At 47.6% G+C, this 17,315-nt stretch overlaps 1 protein-coding gene across 1 annotated transcript; it reads right to left on the bottom strand.

Moving 5' to 3' along the window:
- Window positions 1-395: 395 nt before the first annotated feature.
- On the bottom strand, window positions 396-5,261 carry DUSP6 (dual specificity phosphatase 6). The gene is made up of 3 exons (XM_052774704.1): window positions 4,378-5,261; window positions 3,303-3,740; window positions 396-1,944 (listed from the first exon to the last, which is right to left on the bottom strand). The coding sequence occupies exons 1-3, from the start codon at window positions 4,778-4,780 to the stop codon at window positions 1,637-1,639; spliced, it is 1,149 nt and encodes a 382-aa protein (XP_052630664.1). The 5' UTR covers window positions 4,781-5,261; the 3' UTR covers window positions 396-1,636.
- Between the last annotated feature and the right edge of the window lie 12,054 nt (window positions 5,262-17,315).

Genomic DNA, 17,315 nt, shown 5'->3' with positions numbered 1-17,315 from the left:
TGTAGCAGAGTGGCCCAAACTTGTAAACAAACCCAGAAAACAGCAGCTCCTTACTCTGAGAGAGGAGGGGGAAAAAAAAAGAAAAAAAAAAAAAAAAAGATCCTTATGGCCCAGGGTCAGGTGCATCCCTGGGGTAGCAAAGGGATGCCAGAATATTTTGCAATTAACCTAAAGGCCTTCAAAAGCATTCCCTTCACCAAAGCAAGACAAGAATCCAGCACATGCACTGTTTATTCATTTAGGCACCAGTGGAGCAAAGGGGAAATCAAGGCTTTATTGTCTTAGGGGCTGTACAAAAGCTATTGAAAGCAATCATTACCTTTAAACATAACCATATGTGTATGTGCAATTAACTACACCCACACAGAGGGGAAAGGGGGAATAAGCCAGCCAGGTTCTCAATAGCCAAAAATAGTTATTTATTTATTAATAATTTAAGGTTTTACATTCTTATAATAAATTCCATCTTAAAACTTTTACACCGTGAATTAGACTCTCCCTTATTGGCAACCATGTGCAGGTTCACTGTGCGTACACACAGGTACAAATGCTTGCACATACTTCCAGTTTTATACAAAAAAAAAAAAAAAAGAAAAAGAAAAAGATGCAAAATATTGCATTTGAGGTGAAGCTCCCTGAAGAATTTGTACAGAGGTAATGCACTGTTTAGCACATCTGAAAGTTTTAAAAAGTGATCAAAAATCTTTCGCATTCAAAGACAAACCTCCTCCCAGATGATCTATTTACAAAAGGTAAGGCAAAAAAATTAATTTAATTTAAAAAATATATATATATCATGTGGAAACTACATCAAGAGTGTGAGGAGAAAAAAAAAAAAAAATCACCACAAGGAAAAGAAAGATATATGAAAGAAGAGACTGTACTTGCTCACGAAACATGTTTTGCAAACTTCTCACCATTGCTATTTCTCCCTCATGGAAAGCTTGCTTCAGTGGAACAATAAAATTAAGCATGCTGCAAATATATTATTTGCAATTTAAAAAAAAAGAACAAACAAATAAAGCAGAATTTATGAAGAGAACAAAAACAGAGATGTCCCTTGGGTTGATTTCTTGAATACATGTGAATTAAAAAAAAAAAATTGCAAATCGATTTAAGATTAAATATTTACATTGATCAAGTAGAATACTACCGAGCTCCCGGCAACCAAGTACTCCAAACACACTAAGCTGAAATCTCTTTCTTTGGCTCCTCTAAATTAAAACAAACAAACAAAAATAACCAGTCTTCACTGAAGACAAAGATGTGTGTCACAGATCCGAAAGCAGAGAGGGCAGCGGGACGGTTCCAGTCTCTAGAGAACACGTGCTCAGCCCGTCCAGCCTTACCCTCCGCCCCTGGAAGCCCTCGGACCCAAGCCGCCGCGCGAGCAGGGACGAGCGCGCTGCCCGCCTGCCGCCTGGTCACCGCGGTCCTTCCCAGAGAGCTCACCACCTTCCCTCCCTTCGCGACAGCCAATTCCGCACCGGGTAACCTTTCCTAGCCCGCGCTGGCCGCTGCTTTTGGATAGCAGAGGCCAGAAAAAGAGAAAGCTGCGTTTGCTTTATCACCGCCAAAGAGAAACCGTTGAGGAGTGATCCCATGAAACGGACAGGAGAAGGGAGGCGGTGGGAGCTCACGTGGACTGCAGGGAATCCACCTGGAAGACGTTCTGGTTGGAAGGGGTGGTGAAGTACAGCTGCTGGTTCGGCACTCGATTGTCACAGGGGCTGCTCAGCCCCAGAGTCCGCTCAAAGTCCAGCAGCTGACCCATGAAGTTGAAGTTGGGCGAAATGTTGGACTTCTTCATCTTGACGATATCGTAGGCATCGTTCATGGACAAGTTGAGCTTCTGCATGAGGTAGGCCACCGTCACCGTGACCGAGCGGCTGATCCCTGCCAAGCAATGCACCAGGACGCCGCAGTTCTTCCCCCGTGCTTCATCTGTGCGGACACAAAGAGGCAGAGAAGGACACGTAAGACAGGGGGTTGGTAACTGATCTCTCAACGCAAGTGAGATTAGTATCGAGTAGGAAGGACGGACGATTCGGATCCCAGTGGCCAGCAGTGCAACGCAAGAGTTAACTTCACCGGCTGGAAACCAGGACAAGAGGAGAATCCACCCCCCTACGTCTATGCACCCGAGTCCGAGAGCTGAGAAAACTAAGAATGAGACAAAGGGAGCAGGATACGCCGCATGACACTGTTTTTAAAGTCAGTTTTAAAAGACACGCTTTCGCCTGGAGATTTGCCTTAAATTCTTGCAGTCCCCTTGCCCCGGCATGGAAATCCTGCAATGTGTCACTGAATGCCTTTTATACAGACCAGCAGACTGCAAAGGTCTATTAAATTATTCTCCAACTGTTGTGCAGCTAACAATGGAGGTATTCAGGCATTTTAAAAGAATGAGGGAAGTCACTGGGGACAGCCCATTAGGAGGAACAGGATGTCAACATTGGTTGAAAATGGGTTCCTTTGTAATAGGAAATGCATTACAATGCCTGGAGATTAGTTTCTTTGTGGCTTCCAGCCCACATTTCTTCCTGCTGGGCTCAGATTACCTACATTCTCCCCTATTACCGGTATCATTCAACCGGATTACAGCACAGCTTCCCAACAGATAATGCGATGTCCACCCCACCTCACCCCGACGGGGTGAGTTTAGTCCTCCCCGAAGCCAAGGAGAGTGAGAATTTTAACCCGGACTCCTTGAGCCCAAGGGGACGTGTTTCCAAAGCTGACGGATAATGTCTAAGGGCTGGCTAACCGAGGCAGCGAGCCCGAGAGGTATATCATTATTACCACGAGATTTAATTAAAACTCTGACTATACATTTGCCAGGGATACCGCTTATGAATAACTTGTATTTAAAAGCTAAAGTTAGCTTCCCGGATAGTTTCTCTTTATTACACTGCTCTTCAGTAACCTCGAGAAAAAAAAAAAGAAAAAAAAGAAGGACGAATAAGCCATCAACCCCGGACTCATTCACACACCCCCCACCCCCCAGGAAGAGATTTAAAAGCACACACGGCTTAGGAAGGAATCCCTCAGCCAGCCACCCCAGGTATGCGTTTGCAACCTGCAAACATCGCTTACAATTCACCGGGGCTCCTCAAGAACCCCCCCGACCAGTCCCCCCCCGCCCCTCAACTTAAGCCGGCTTTAAAACCCGAAAGCGGGGCATCCCCCAGAGACTGCCAGAAACCCCGCTACCGCTTCTCCCCCGAAATCTCTCGAATTCTGCACAAGAAATTGAATTCTGCCCCTTGACATAGAGCTGTTAGCAAATAACCGGGTCTCACCTATAAAGGAGATGGCCTCGGGAAAGAACTGAGACAGATTTTGGCTCCAGTGGTCAGAGATCGGGATCTGCTTGTACTTGAATTCGCCGGCGTTTTCAAAGAGATTAGGCAGGTTGGGGGTAACATTCAAGATGTATTTAATGCCGAACTCTTCTAAAACGTCCAGATTAGTGGAGTCCTTGGCACAGCCTAAGTAGAGGTAGGGTAAAATCTCCACCGGGAAGGAAGGCTGGTTGTTGGAGAGAGGGCTGCCATCGGAGTCGGTGGCACTATTGGGGTCTCTGTCAATGTCAGATTCAATGTCTGAGGAGGAATCGGAGCTGATTCGGAGGCCTCCCAAGCCCAGGACTGGCAAAGGAGGAGAGCTGCTGCTACACGAACTGTCTAGGTTAGTTTCGCAGTGCAGGGCGAACTCGGCCTGGAACTTGCTGAAACCACCTGGGGAGAAAAGCAAAGGGGGGGGGGGGAAATGCAACCTGATACAAGATGGCAAACCGACTTACTGCCCTGGGACAGCCCTGTCTGCAGAGGGGCACTTGTTTCCCACCCTCTCGAGCCCCGGGAAAAGAAAAAAAAAAAAAATGTCACACTCACACAGACAGACTAACCTAAAAGACGGTTTAAGAAAATCGCTCGCTGCGGCGGAGAGCTCGACACATTCCAGCTTAAAGCTCTGTGCCGCTTCGCCCTGCGGGGACCTCTGGAGAGATGGCTCGGCGACAATTCCTTCTGCCCCCCCCCGGCTCATGCCGGGACCCCCGTTAGCCCCGTCCTCCCCACACCGCTACGGCCATTCCAGTCCTCGAGGTCTCTTTAAGCAAAGCGAGGACAGGGATGCCGGGGTGGGGGGGAAGAGGCCAAGGGGAAAAGCCCCCTGCCCAGCTCGGTGTCCTCCCGGAGTGCGATGCCGGGGGGACACTGCGGACGCTCCCCCCGCCTTCCCCGGGCAAAGAACCGCGGGGCTCGCTTCCCCGTCACCCACAGCCCCGGGTCCCCGGGCAGGCAGGCAGGCAAGCCCGCAGGCTGGCAGGCAGGCAGCGCCGTCTCTCTCCCAAGCCCGGGCGGCCCCTCTCACCTTCCAAATAAAACGCCTTGCAGCCTTCGTCTTTGAGGCGCTTGAGGAGCAGCCCCAGCACGGATTCGCCCCCCGTGTTTTCGTTCCAGTCGCGGCTGTGCTCGTCGTACAGCACCACGGTGTCGGTGCCGCACCGGCGGGCGAAGCGCTCCCGGTCCTCCTCGCTGCTGGCGACGAGGGAGCGGAGGGGCAGGTTGCCCTTCTGCAGCCGCCGCAGCATGATGCCGGGGATGGCCACGTTGATGGCCGACTCGATGTGGGACGACTCGTACAACTCCTGCGGCCGACAGTCCATCAGCAGCAGCCGGTCGTTGCCCATCTCCAGCTGCTCGTTCAGCCACGCCACGGATTTACTAATCGCCATTTCCGACGCGAAAGGGACGGGTCTGAACGTATCTAGCATGAGGAAGGACGGGGGGGAGCGGAGCGTGCTCTGGAAGCGCCCCTCTCTCGCTCACAGAGGCATGCGGCTGGCTCGGCGGGCGGGCTGCACCCCTCCAACTCCGCACAACTTATCTCCCTCCTCCCCAGGAAAATGAATCACGCAGCCCCCCCCCGCGCCGCCTCCCCCGCGCCGGGCGGCGGTGGAGTCACGGGGAGGGAGAGAGAACCAGCCCCGGCCCCGGCGTGCGTGTGTGTGTCTAAGTGTAAGTGTCTCTGTGTGTGCGCGCAGCCAGCCTGCCCGCTCTCCTCTTCTTCTTCTTATTTTTTTTTTTTTTTTTTTGTCAATGAATCCCTGAATGAACCTGCCCTAATCGCCGCGGCAGCCCGAGCCCTCGGGCTTTTCCTCCGCCCCGAGTGAATGAAATCCAATTAACGCGGCGCCCAGCTGGGGCTCACCGGCTTAGCGCGGAAACACCGCGCCGGTGCCGGTGCCGGTGCCGGTCCCGCAGCGCACCCTCGGCCGCGGCCCCGCTCAGCCCGCCGGCTCCTCAATGGGTACAACCGCGGAGCCGTCTCAATGGATACATTCTCCGGCTCAGCCAATAGGGAAGCGCGGAAGGGGTTGTTGCCGCGGCGACGGGCCGGCTGGAACAGGTTGTGTTGATGAATCGTTAATGAGTTTGTCATTCACAAAAACGGAAAGGAATTTCCGCTCCGGATAAGCCGAGTGCAAACAAGCGGCAGCCGCGGCGCGGCGGGGGGGGACGGGGACGCGGGGGCAGGTGAGGGGGCGCGGTCCTCCCCTCCTTTCCCTTCCCTCCCCTCCTTTGCCTTCCCTTCCCTCCTTTCCCCTCCTTTCCTTTCCCTTCCCTCCCCTTCCCTCCTTTCCTTTCCCTTCTCCTTGGACACCCGCCGTGGGGCGGCCGCCGGCGGTGGAACAAAGGGCATTTTTTTCTCTCCCTCCATATTTTCTCTCCTTAAATCTGACTCCGCGGGGGGCCGGCTGAGTGTCGTTGTCGTCGTCCGTCCCGTTCCCTCCCCCCCCAGTTCCCCAGCGCTGATCGCAGCCCGGCTTTTCATTAGGGCGTTCCGGGAATCCCATTTTTAGGGAGGCGGGTAGCCTCTGTCCTCAGCTGATCTCTCCACGGGTGAAGGGTAAACCCCGAGCTAATCTCTTCCTACGCGGCCCGGCTTTATCCGCCGGGGAACCAGCACCGCCTCAGGAACAGCCTGCGGGGGGGTATTAAAACCCGGGTGGGTCACCCCAAAAAAACGTGACCGGGGAAAAGCCGCCCGCTTCGGGCCCTCCAGGTAGCCCGGGATTGAACGGCGCTCGCCCGGTTGCGGCGGGGGGGGCCAGCGCGGAGCCCCGCGGGCACCCCCGGGGGAACGGGGAGACCCCTGCCCGCCGCCAGCACCGCCGGTCCGCTCCGGTCCGGCCCCTCGTACCTGGCAGCCCCCGGGGGAAGGGGGAGAGGGGCTGCGGGACCCGGCGGAGCGGTGCCGGGGTAGCTGGGGGCGAGGGGGGGAACCGGGCGGAGCGGGGTTGTTCCAAGTGAAAAGCGAGGAGTGGAAATAAATGGGGAGAAGCCTGGTCTAAGTGCTAATCCCGTCGCCAGCATCTGCTTGGGAGTCAAAGCGAAGAGGCTGATCTCGCTGACACCGCTGCTGTGCTTTAGGGCTCGTTATTTTTAAGCCCAGCTGAAGGAGGTTCCTTAGGTAGCGAGCGGCTGGAGAGCGTTCACCCAGGGAAGAGACAGTGGCGTGGACAGTCCTGCGTGTTCTGCGCAGAAAACGTCCGTGATGTTAATGACAGCTGGCGCATCAGTCGCTGCAGTTTCAAGGCAGGCTGACACCCAGATGGTATTAATGACATCCTCCCCAGCAGGGATTTTGCGAGGATCCCTGCTTGCTACCTTTTTCAAAGGCCTGCGAGCGGGACCGAAGCGTTGCACAAATCTTGCGCTGCCCCTGAGCAGGGGGATTTGGCCAGGCTGATGCGCGACTCGCTGGACGCACACCACGTACCTTGTCCCACCGCTCAGTGGGGGCAAATCGTCCAGTCCACCTTGCCCACCGCTCATTAAAGAGTTGTCAGGCTGTTCTACCAGGTGCTTCGCTTGCTGTTCAGCTCTGTGTATTCGGGGTATGGTGTTTAAATGTTCAGAGCGGTGATAGATCAAAGCAAGGAGCCTTTGATTTTTATTTATTTATTTGTTGATTTTTTTTTTTCCCCCTCTGCTATATTTAAGTCTTTTGTTTTCACCCACGTCAGGGCTCAGGCAGGACAGCAAATTCTTTGGGGCTGGCGCTGTTTGTCACTCTGCATTAGTATGACAAATAGCACAGTCCTAGTAAAATGAATAATCAGGTCATAATTTAAGCACTATTTGTTTTTTGTCCCCCTCCCCCCCCTTAAAATTGGCACCACGTTTATTCTTTATCCTTCTTCTCAAGTCTATCAAATCAACTTCTGTTCAAATTTTACAAAGTAATATAACCTAAACCTCAACCTTACAAAGTATGGATTTCAGGCTTAAGAAATGAAAGTTCTGGAAATGGAAGTTCTGCAAAGCATGAGTGACTGACAGAGAAATTCTCAAACCACCTCAGCTGTAGTTATCTCTTAAGGTGCAGTATAATGGGATGCTTGTCTTACAACCATCTCAAACATTTCTTATTACTCATTTATTCTAATAATAAGCTGTATTTTCTCTGTTAACCTTCATCCCAACAGGAGCCACAGCCAGAAGAATCCTCAAATGATCAATTGTCACAGAGGGATCAACTTAGAAAACAAGCAGAAGGAGTCCTATTAAGCTATAGTGAATGTGACCTGAAAGTTAAAGACAGGGACAATTTCAGTATAACATTGTGACAATTCCCAGCAAGCTTGACACAATGATAAATACAATTTGTTCCTTGTAATCCATGTTATTATTAATTAACATGGTTCTTGGGGGTTACGTTGTACTTTGATTACATTTTTAAAAATGAAGATGCATAGAAAAACATCAGCACACTGCAGAGTTAGGATTCAAAGAAAACAGAACAAGCCCCAAATTACTTCCATCAAACACTTCCATATTCATATAAGGTAAACTTGCCTCCCTGATGACTAAAATATTTTAGGAAGAAAATATGTTCTGATTATCATCTTCAGGGGATCTTCAGTGACGTTTTATGGCAGTGGTTTAAAATAAAAATCTTAGTCATTCAACATTTTAACTGAAAGCTACATATTATGCAAGCAGTTTATCAAACCCATTGAGATACCTGCCTAGTAGTAATGCAACAATAAATAATGATAGCATTTAAAGAGATTTTTATCATTAGTCCTGTCAGATCTGATTGAAATGTTATGAGCATTAAGGTTAAGTATATGAAGGCAATAGAACGTTAGATGAAGCATGCCCAAGAGAGTTGTATTTCCCAAGTGGAGCTGGGGGCAGAGACTTGTAATGATGATGGCTGTAGCCAGCTCGTTGCATGGCAGCAGTCTGAGGGTGGTATTTGGCGAGTTGGGAGCCAGGCGGGAGATTCTGCACTCCAGCAGAGTTAAACAAGTAAAAATACAAATGACACCCTTAGAATTTGTAGTAGTACCTCCCTCAGCACATACCAGCTGAAGGACTCTGAAGGAGAATGAAAACTACGTGGCACGTTGTTATCTTTGTGTTCGCGTGCATGTACGTGCTCACTTCTCCTCTCTCTGAACCACGCTGTCCTGTCCGTCGCTGAGGGATGCAGGAGAGGATTGGTTAACCGTGCTACCATTTGATGCTTTATCAGAGACCAGATCTACAACCCAAGCCTCACCAGGAGGTCACTTATCCTTCAACTTCCAGAAGTTTTTATAGTACCTAGGGAGTAAGAAGTGCCTACTCCTGTTAACCATGATCCCCTCATTCAGCCAGTCGCTGGCACAGTTAGCTTTTGAACCGTGAAATGTTTATTTCTGGGTGGTGTTTGTTTTATTTTGTTTTGGTTTTGTACCTCCCTGGCTGCAAATGAAACCTCTTCAGCCCAGCTCAAAGCTTATTCATCATGAAAAGCCTATTTTGCTGGCTTTTGGACCGTAAACCTTTTGTTCATTCTTAGCATGTGTAGAGGCCTGAATAGATCTCCATGAGTGCTTATAACCTGCGCTCGTCTTGGCCAGAGATGCAGACACAGAGGACAAAAGCCTCGCATGGCTGATGGACATCAGAGATCAGTGCTGCTCTGCCCAATTCCTTCCCATCTCTCCCTGTAATAGAAGCCCTGGCCCTGAATTAGGCAGCCGGGCTATCTACATAGTGTAATGGGAGAGAGAAGCACCAAAAAGGCAGGTATCTATGACATTTTGAAACCAGGCCAACTGGGCCACTGTGAGATGCTTCACAGCCTGGGATACTGAGGCAGCGACGCAGAGGCATCCTCAGGAGGCTAAGTACCGATGAAGTTTCTTCTTGCATTAGACATCAGGGATGGGAAAGTGGTTTTCCTTAGGTAAGTGTTTTCTTCCTCTAAAGATGCAGGTTCACGCCTCTCTTCTGCTTGATTTGGAGCAGAATTCGATAGGAGCCTGTCTTTCTATGAGAAGATGGGGCCTAAAGTAGGAAAGGTTTTTCTGCTTCTTTGGCCAGACCTTTCCCCTGTTGCATCGATCAATATTTACGAAAGCAGGGACTCCAGCCTTGGTTTTCCACGTCCTGCTGATGACCTGAATCGAAGTGGCGGAGACACCTTCCGTCTCTGCACTGGTTAATGTCGGGCGAGTGAAGGACGCTCGGGGATTGCCTGCTGGAGAAGGCCACGGAGCGTGAAACATGCTGGCATCAGGATTTTGGATGAGATGCCAACTCAACTCAACTCTGGGAATGCAAGAGCTTAGAAAATGTGGTGGAGACAGGTTTCTCCACTGACAGGTCACACTTAGGCATGAATTTTGAGGATCTTGACTGTCAGCTTTGACTGAAACAGCAGATGCCTGTGATTCAGCTGGGTAGTCACGCAGCTTTAGATGTCAGAAGGTAGATGTTCACATTTTAGCTAGTTATTTCTCTTAATTATCACTTTCAGGGGGTCTTCAGAGAGGACAAACTGCCCTCTGGAGCTGCTCAGTTCCCTTCACTGTCTCTAAATGGTGCCTAGTGTAACCAGCCCTTACTTTTAGGTTCTCACCTCTAGGTTTATCTGTAAGTCTCTCTCACAGTTCCTTTTAATTTCAGTAAAAGTGAGAATTAATGCTCTGCCTGTGTTGGTTTGTGTGAATGATCTATTTGAAAACAGAAATAAACAAATCATCCTAGACCAAACCGGCCATAAAGTACAGTGCATTTGGTGCAAAACTGGTTAGTGCGGGGTGCCTCAAAGGAAGAATGAAAGTGCCCTATAAAGCATTTTATTTGTTTTATGTAAAGCACAAACAATTTATGGAAATGGCATTTAACTGATTATTCAATGTCCAATTATTCACATCTAAAATAATTCCTGAAGCTGGAGAAATAAAACACTGAATGACTCCATTTAGGAAATCCTTTTGACTCAAGTGCTTTCCTTGAAACAGCAAATAGCTGGATGACCTCAAGCGCATATTTAATTGTGCCTTGTAATAAAGTAATGTAATTAGCAATTACTTAGGAATGACGCTTTAAAATACTTAACAGCTACTGCAGGCATTCATTTATTCAAGAGGTTTTGTTTTCTTTTGACTTCTTGTAGTATAAACTGAGTTCCCTTCTGAATGTAGCTCGCACGTGAGCTATCCAAATGGTTCCTCAGGGTCTGCAAAGGTGAGCAGATTTGTTTGACAGCAGATCGCTAATGGCTGTAGGGTTCTCCTTTCTTAGAGGATAAAACTAAGCTTGCAGGAGGGCAGTGCAAGGCACACATTTAGCCAGGCTCACAGTGTATTTGCCAAGCACACGGGCCAGCACTTTAATCTTTTTTTTTTTCTTCTTTTTTTTTCCTTTTTTTTTTTTTTCCCCACCAGGTACTGAAATTGGTAGTGGCAGGTTTGGTGGCACTGACCTGTGTATCACTTCACAGTGGTTTACATTTTGCTGGCAATAGAAACATAGCACAGGTGGGAAGCTCTGTCTTAATAAACATGAAGAGAACAGAAGGCTATATGTGTGCATAGGTTTCTTATAATTAATTACATGTTAATTTGAAAGCCTTCAAATAAAAAATAGACTGTATAATAGAGGCAAAAAAGAGAAGCAGACTAGATTTTAAAAGTGGTACTGGACTGCGATTGCATAAAATACTGATATGCCCTTAAATTCAGGGGCAGTGATTAAATTAATAAATTAGCTTACTAGTTGGAATCCAGATTCACATGGGTTCTGTTACCTTAGCTGAAGAAAATAGCAACTCCTGTTCAAAAGTCCTGATCCACAGTGCGGGAATATCATGCTATTTGTATAGGGACAACAATGTGCTTAAATTATTTCTTTGCCACTACCAAAGAGTTCAGTAGTGCCCAAAGCCTGTTCTCGTGTTTTGCATGCCGGTGTGTTTCTCTCTGCTGTTGCCTGCTATTCAGGGACAGCCTGTATCACGCTATACTGGGGACATACATCACACCAGATGAGGCTGCTGAGAAAATGCTATAATCTCTTTAGTGCTGCCCATTTTGATGTGCTTGGAAGGGCTTACTAGGCACTAACATGTGGGCTTACCTGGGGAGGCATTAGTGCTATCACTAAAGTACGTTCCTTCAATAGCACTGTCCCATTTTCATCCTGTTCACTCGTCCTACAAGGAAGCAGACCTGACAGCATCAGGCAAGTGTAGAAAGCAACTCTCTTCCCAATGCTAAAGATTTCTTTTCCTCTGCGTTTACGAGCTCCCCTGCTCCCAAATCTCTCCCTCGTTCCGACCATGGGAATAAAGCCTACCCCGGAGACTACTGAAGGCTTGTTCTAGACCGTGAAAAGAGTAAACAAGGACTGCGTTTGCACAGTGCAGGGTCAATCAGCTGTGCAGAGAGCAGAGCAGGGACAGCAAATTACGCAAGAGAAAGATCTTCATCCTGGGCCAGCCATATTCAGGAAAAGAAATGCCACGCAGCTATCTTATATTCTGGTTCTAAAGAGAGGCAATTAGGAGTCCAACCCAGGCATGAACAATTCGATTTCCGCTGTCTGTTTTTTATATGGCCACTGGAATGTGTCCTGGGGACCCGCTGGAGCCGAGCACACAGTTTGGCTCCAGGATGTCACAGGGGGAGAGATGCGGACACATATATGTCCTGGCACCTCCGACTCCCATTTAGCACATCTGCTTTACTTTTCACAGACAAAAAGTCCCGCGTGGGGACCTCTCCTGGGCCAGGCAGGACCTGCACCAAATGGGGTAAATGCAGCGACAGAGGCAAGAGTTTCCTTATTGCTGAGTCTGGGGGTTTCCCTGGTGACCTGCTGCCATCAAACACAGACCGGTGAAAGCTTATCAGCTTATCGAGGGGGAAGAACCAAACCACCTAGGTCCTAAAATGTCCTACTCTGTTAAAAAAAAAGGGCTCAAATCGCATGCTGAATTTGAAGCACCAGCGGTATAGCTGGCTTCCAGGGGACAGCGTGTCACGCAAGTCTTCGTGTCCTGCAGTGCAAGCGCCTACCTTTCTGGTTTAGTTTGCTACATTTTGCACCACCCTCTCCCCCCCCCAAATAAAACCAAAACAAAAAACAGGACATAAAAAGAAAACTGCCAAACTACAGTGGTCTCAAGGGGTCAGTCACCGCAACTCCTAAGTCCCACAGGTCAGCCTAGTAATTTCTTTTCATCTGGAAGCTCGAGAGACTTTGGTTGGTGGGAGAGGGAAACCAGTAGAAAGAATTTGGTGTAAACAGAACAAATAAGGAAAGGATGATGCCCTAAACATGGAGCAGTATTAAAAATGACTGGGGCAGTATTGTGTTGTGCACATCACTAGGAAAGTATATATTTAAGGCATAGAGTCCTTTTGAAAGGCATACACCTCAAGGTATAGCCATAAATGGGTACGGTAGTTATTTCTTCATCTTTGATTCAGTATTTAAGAGCTTTGCAGTACACAACATACCTTGAAGACTGGGTGTGTACAAGTGTAATCTCTGCAAATGTTGACAAGAGAATTACTGCTAAGTTTATCCTGGCCTTAGAATGCTTAGATATTTATGAGGACTTAATGGTAGGACTGTCCCATCCAAATACCAGGGTGTCACCTGGTATGTCAGAGCACAATGGCATGATGATTACAGCACCGTTCATGGTCACAGTTTATGTTACTCGTTTGGTACATTGGTGCCACCAGCATACCGCAAAGGTAAATTATATTAAATTATTACTTTCTCTGAGCAGTTTTGTAGTATAGCTGTAAAGTATAAACCACTTTTCACAAAGTGTCCTATTCTGGCTAAACTGTGCACGTAAATCTCCGTTCAAGTGTTCACAAGAGGTTGTTGTAGAGATGCCCACACCCCTATGCTTTCCAGTGATACCCTGGAGCCTCCCTGCTCTTTCTTAGAGGTTTTGTCTCGTAATAGTTATAAATATTGGTCTGTTATTTTGTTTTTGCTTCTGGTCCTGTTTTGCACCAATCTTCTTCACTTCATGTGGCAGTCCCATCAGATCAGAGAAGTTAAGCCTTTCTGAATCACAACGGAATTTGAATGGGAATAAGACAGAAGCGTGCAGGAGGCAAGGACCAGGGTTCAGCAGTGCCCTGCTCCCTTTCCAGTCTGTGCCAAGCCAGTGCCTCTGCACAGGGTTAGGATGAGCTGCGTGGAGGGGAGCACTGTCCTGCAGATCAGAAAGTTCATGGCCAGCTGTAATAACCGGATTCAGAAAGGCGAACATGACACAGCACCGAGGTCAAAACTGAGTAGGTTGTAGGTACAGTTGCTTCTGTATCTTGTTTCAGCAAGGAGAATTCAGAAGACCATGACCAGCCACATCTAACCCCAGTCCTGCCCTTGTATGGGGCTCAGGCAGAGTTTGGGAGAGCAGATACCCTCTGCAGCACTGCCATTTTTGGCTGCTTGCTCCGTGATGGGTGGGCAGGATCCTGAAGATACAGATTATCCTTTTCTTTTTTTCCCTGAGTGAAGTGTAACTTTATTGAATCAGGGAAATCACATTAGAATTACGCTATGGATGATGTATCCAAGATGGTTAGGTCTTCAGATACGTAGAGGAACGCTCTGTGAGTCAGCCCTGCAATTTTTGGTGGAGTAGGTCTATTCCGGCGTGTGGGTGTTCGCAGAACAATTACGTAAGTGTCAGGGTAGTGAGGAACTTTTGACATTTCTGGCAGCTTAACTGAGTTCTTTTCAGTCAAAAATACACTAATTGTTGTTCTCTTGCATTAAACACACATCATTGCCTTAACTGGATTTGGGGGGCATTTTTTTCAGCGTCAGTTGTCAGGGCAAGATATTGGAGTGGTTTTATTCTTGAGAAAACAGGAGATTTTTCACAGTTACAGTGAGACGAACATTTGTGAGAACTGTTTTAAATCATATAAGAGGGTGCGAAAGTTGCTATGCCATATGCCTGGAATTTACTATGGTAAAGCTAATTGCTGCCACTGAATGCAAGGGCCCGTCAGCATTTTCATCATCACACCCACCCTCAACACCTTTTCTCTCTGGTTTTTTTTTTTTTCCCCTGAGTTTTAGTTTGCCTGACTTTTTTGCCTATATAGTTTTGGGGCTGCAGAATGCTAATGTAACCTCCGAACTAACACTTGAAATGCCTTATGGCCCATATTCAAGGTGAGTAGGTTCGGTACCCCACTGAAGTATGGTGGATTAAATTACAAAGCAACTGCTTTTCTACATGTATTTCAGAGGGAAAGAAGGAGAACTGGTTTGTCCCCCAAGAGCAAGATACCAAAATTAGTCAGAGTAGGTCAGTGTCCAAATGGCATCTTCAGAGAAGATTTCTCTCTAAAAATTAAATATGAAAGAAACAAAAACTGATAGCTGTTTTCTTTCTTATTTGATCTGAGTTGTGCCTTTGGTACCAAAACCCTCCAGTCAAACTAGCCGATGGCTTTTTTTTTTATCTGGATAAATATGAAATATTTCAAATGATCATGACCTTGATATACTGTCTCTTCTTCTACATGGTACAATTAATGAGCCAGGTCACAACTCTGAATGGTGCTGGGCATCCAGCTGACATGCCTGAGCGATCAGCTAGCAAAACAGCATTTGTCCACAGATCTTGGAGAGTCAAATGGCTATAGGATGTTTTTCACCTATAAAAGTATACTTTCTGAAGTCAGTCAGAGAAAAGGGCTCTGTTACACGCTCTGTGGGTTCAGAGGAAGAACTGAACCTACCAGCTGTGTGGGTGCTTGTCCACACACAGCACGCTGGCTGTTAGGAAGTCCTTACCGAGACTGGAAGTATGTAAGACGAGGACTTCACCAGTGACAGTATGTGGTGAGGAATCCCTGGGATAACCTGTGATCTTTGGGCTCCAACCAATATATTTTTGGCCGGGAATTTTCCTAATTAGTGAGGACAACTTCGGCCTGGATGTTCTGGCTTAATGATGAGTCTGGCCAGCTCAGACTCTTAGCATAAGGGGGTACCTTTTATTACTTGTCTCTGAAAACAGCAGACTCAAAGTTTGAATCTGAAGTCACTGCAATCATCCAATTGCTTCTGCAAAACTTAGAAAATTCTGGAGATCTGCAGTGTGAATCCATGGCCTTACATCGCTCGCAGCCTGGTGGACTGAAGGGATTCATTGTTCTGATGCGTGCAGGAGGAATTGCTTAAATCCAGTGAGCAAAAACAAAGGGACTCTCAGTGCCTCATATTTCCTCCCCAGGATTTATGCAAAGTAAATAAAGGAACCGAGTCTTCTGCCTTGAGTGCTCGGGATGAGAGCACTCTTCACTCTAGCCCAATGCTTTCAACCGCCACCCATGTTGATTCGTGTAGTTACTCAGAGAAAACTGGAGGCAAATAAGCGTGAGTTCTTGCATACCAAGAGCTCTCTGTGCTCACTGATAAAATTAATCTCTCCTAGAATCAGACACAGGCTGATTATTTAAAAACAATTGCTCCTGCTCCTTTGAGGCTCATTAACAACACACGTGATGCCTCTGCTATGTCAGGTGGACAAGAACTGTTACGTACAGGTAGGGAGAGGTCACCTACCCACACCATTCAGCTTCAGGGCAACTCAGAAACGTACAACGGGATATTTCCTTTGAAGGGTTTTGTTAGCTGGACTTTTTTTTCCTGAAAACTTACAAAGGTGAATGTATGAATACTGACTGCATTATTAGTTGGTAAAGCTAGGAGATATATTGCTATGGGAAAATACTGATTACAATCTGCTAATTGTGAGAGGCATACCTGTCCCTCTCTATTGAGGAGATATCGCTTGAGTCAATCACTTTGATGCTATTTATCTCATCTGAGTAAGATGGGCAGTATTCTCCAGTTAGAGACTGGACTAGAAACAAATAGAGCAGTAGGTATTCTGGTTTTAGTGGTGAGGCAAGTGTAGGTGAATTGACCCAATTCTCTTCATTGATATGTTCCACAAAAAATAGCAACTGAAACATTAAAATAGTAGCAAGAAACAATAGGAAAATTCATAGCCATTAGAATAACAGCAGTCTATGCTGTGAAAACCACTTTAGATGTAGTGCCTCGCCCCCCTGTGAGTGGTGTTACAGTGGTTTTTCAAACTAGGTTAGCTGACATAGTAAGGCAAAAGCAGTGCCTGGAATAGGACCCATGATGTTGATTGGCTTTTTGCTCTTATAAGCATAGCCCATATCGATTTTGCAACTGAGTCCTGCAAAAATATATTGCATATTACTTTAGAAGGCAAATGAGGCCAAAATTGCGGAGGAATTAACCAAGGGCTTTTTATTCTCAGGGCTTGGAATTGATCAGTCGCTCTGATCATCCATTAAGCTCGATTCAGCACATTGCCTTTAGAAAGAAGGGGAAAGCGAACTTCTGACCACAGAGGCAGTAGAGATGAGATGGGAGAAACATGCCGGAGGGATCTGGTCCAGCTGTGGCAAGGCGAGCTCCAACCAGGGATTACAAGTAAGGTGAAGGTGACCCCAAAACCTCCCCTATGCCAACAGCTGCCCTGTGGATCTGTGCAGATCCAACCCCGTGCCCTTTGTCTCTTTTCCTCCCAAATTCCCACTTGACCTTCATACTCAGGCCTCCAAAAAACATGTGAGCTGCCTCCATTCACTACGGGTTGAAGAGTTTGCCTGCGAGCAATTCCTGGGCATCTGATGTGTGTCCTACAGGCGCTGTTGGAGACGCACCGATGAAAGGGTTACACGGGCCCGCGAGGAGGGAACGAAGGATTTGCTGAGGTTGTTTTTGCCTAAGGCCACCCCTTAGAGCAAGAGCTTGTTTGGGAGCAGGCAGGAGACTTTTTTGCTCGCTCACTCGGGGTGGGGTTATGAACTGTGGCTGAGGTCGGGAAGGAAGGAGCGAGGTCTCGACAAAATGGGGCCGCTGAACCTGAGATACCAGCCCCAGTGAAAAGTGGCCTCTCTCTCTCTGAGAACAGGCTGCCCACCTAGT

Source organism: Harpia harpyja, chromosome 23 (genome assembly GCF_026419915.1).
Source record: "Harpia harpyja isolate bHarHar1 chromosome 23, bHarHar1 primary haplotype, whole genome shotgun sequence".
Classification (NCBI taxonomy): Eukaryota; Metazoa; Chordata; class Aves; order Accipitriformes; family Accipitridae; genus Harpia; species Harpia harpyja.
The sequence above is the reverse complement of the archived record's forward strand: the minus strand, read 5'-3'. Positions and strand labels throughout refer to the sequence as shown.

What these genes read in the sequence shown, in the direction of transcription:
- DUSP6 (XM_052774704.1), bottom strand. Translation starts at nt 4,780, where the DNA reads ATGCTAGATACGTTCAGACCCGTCCCTTTCGCGTCGGAAATGGCGATT. An exon ending in CAAGGCGTTTTATTTGGAAG is followed by an intron (nt 3,741 to 4,377) that starts GTGAGAGGGGCC and finishes TTTTCTCCCCAG; the next exon opens with GTGGTTTCAGCAAGTTCCAG. An exon ending in CGAGGCCATCTCCTTTATAG is followed by an intron (nt 1,945 to 3,302) that starts GTGAGACCCGGT and finishes GTGTCCGCACAG; the next exon opens with ATGAAGCACGGGGGAAGAAC.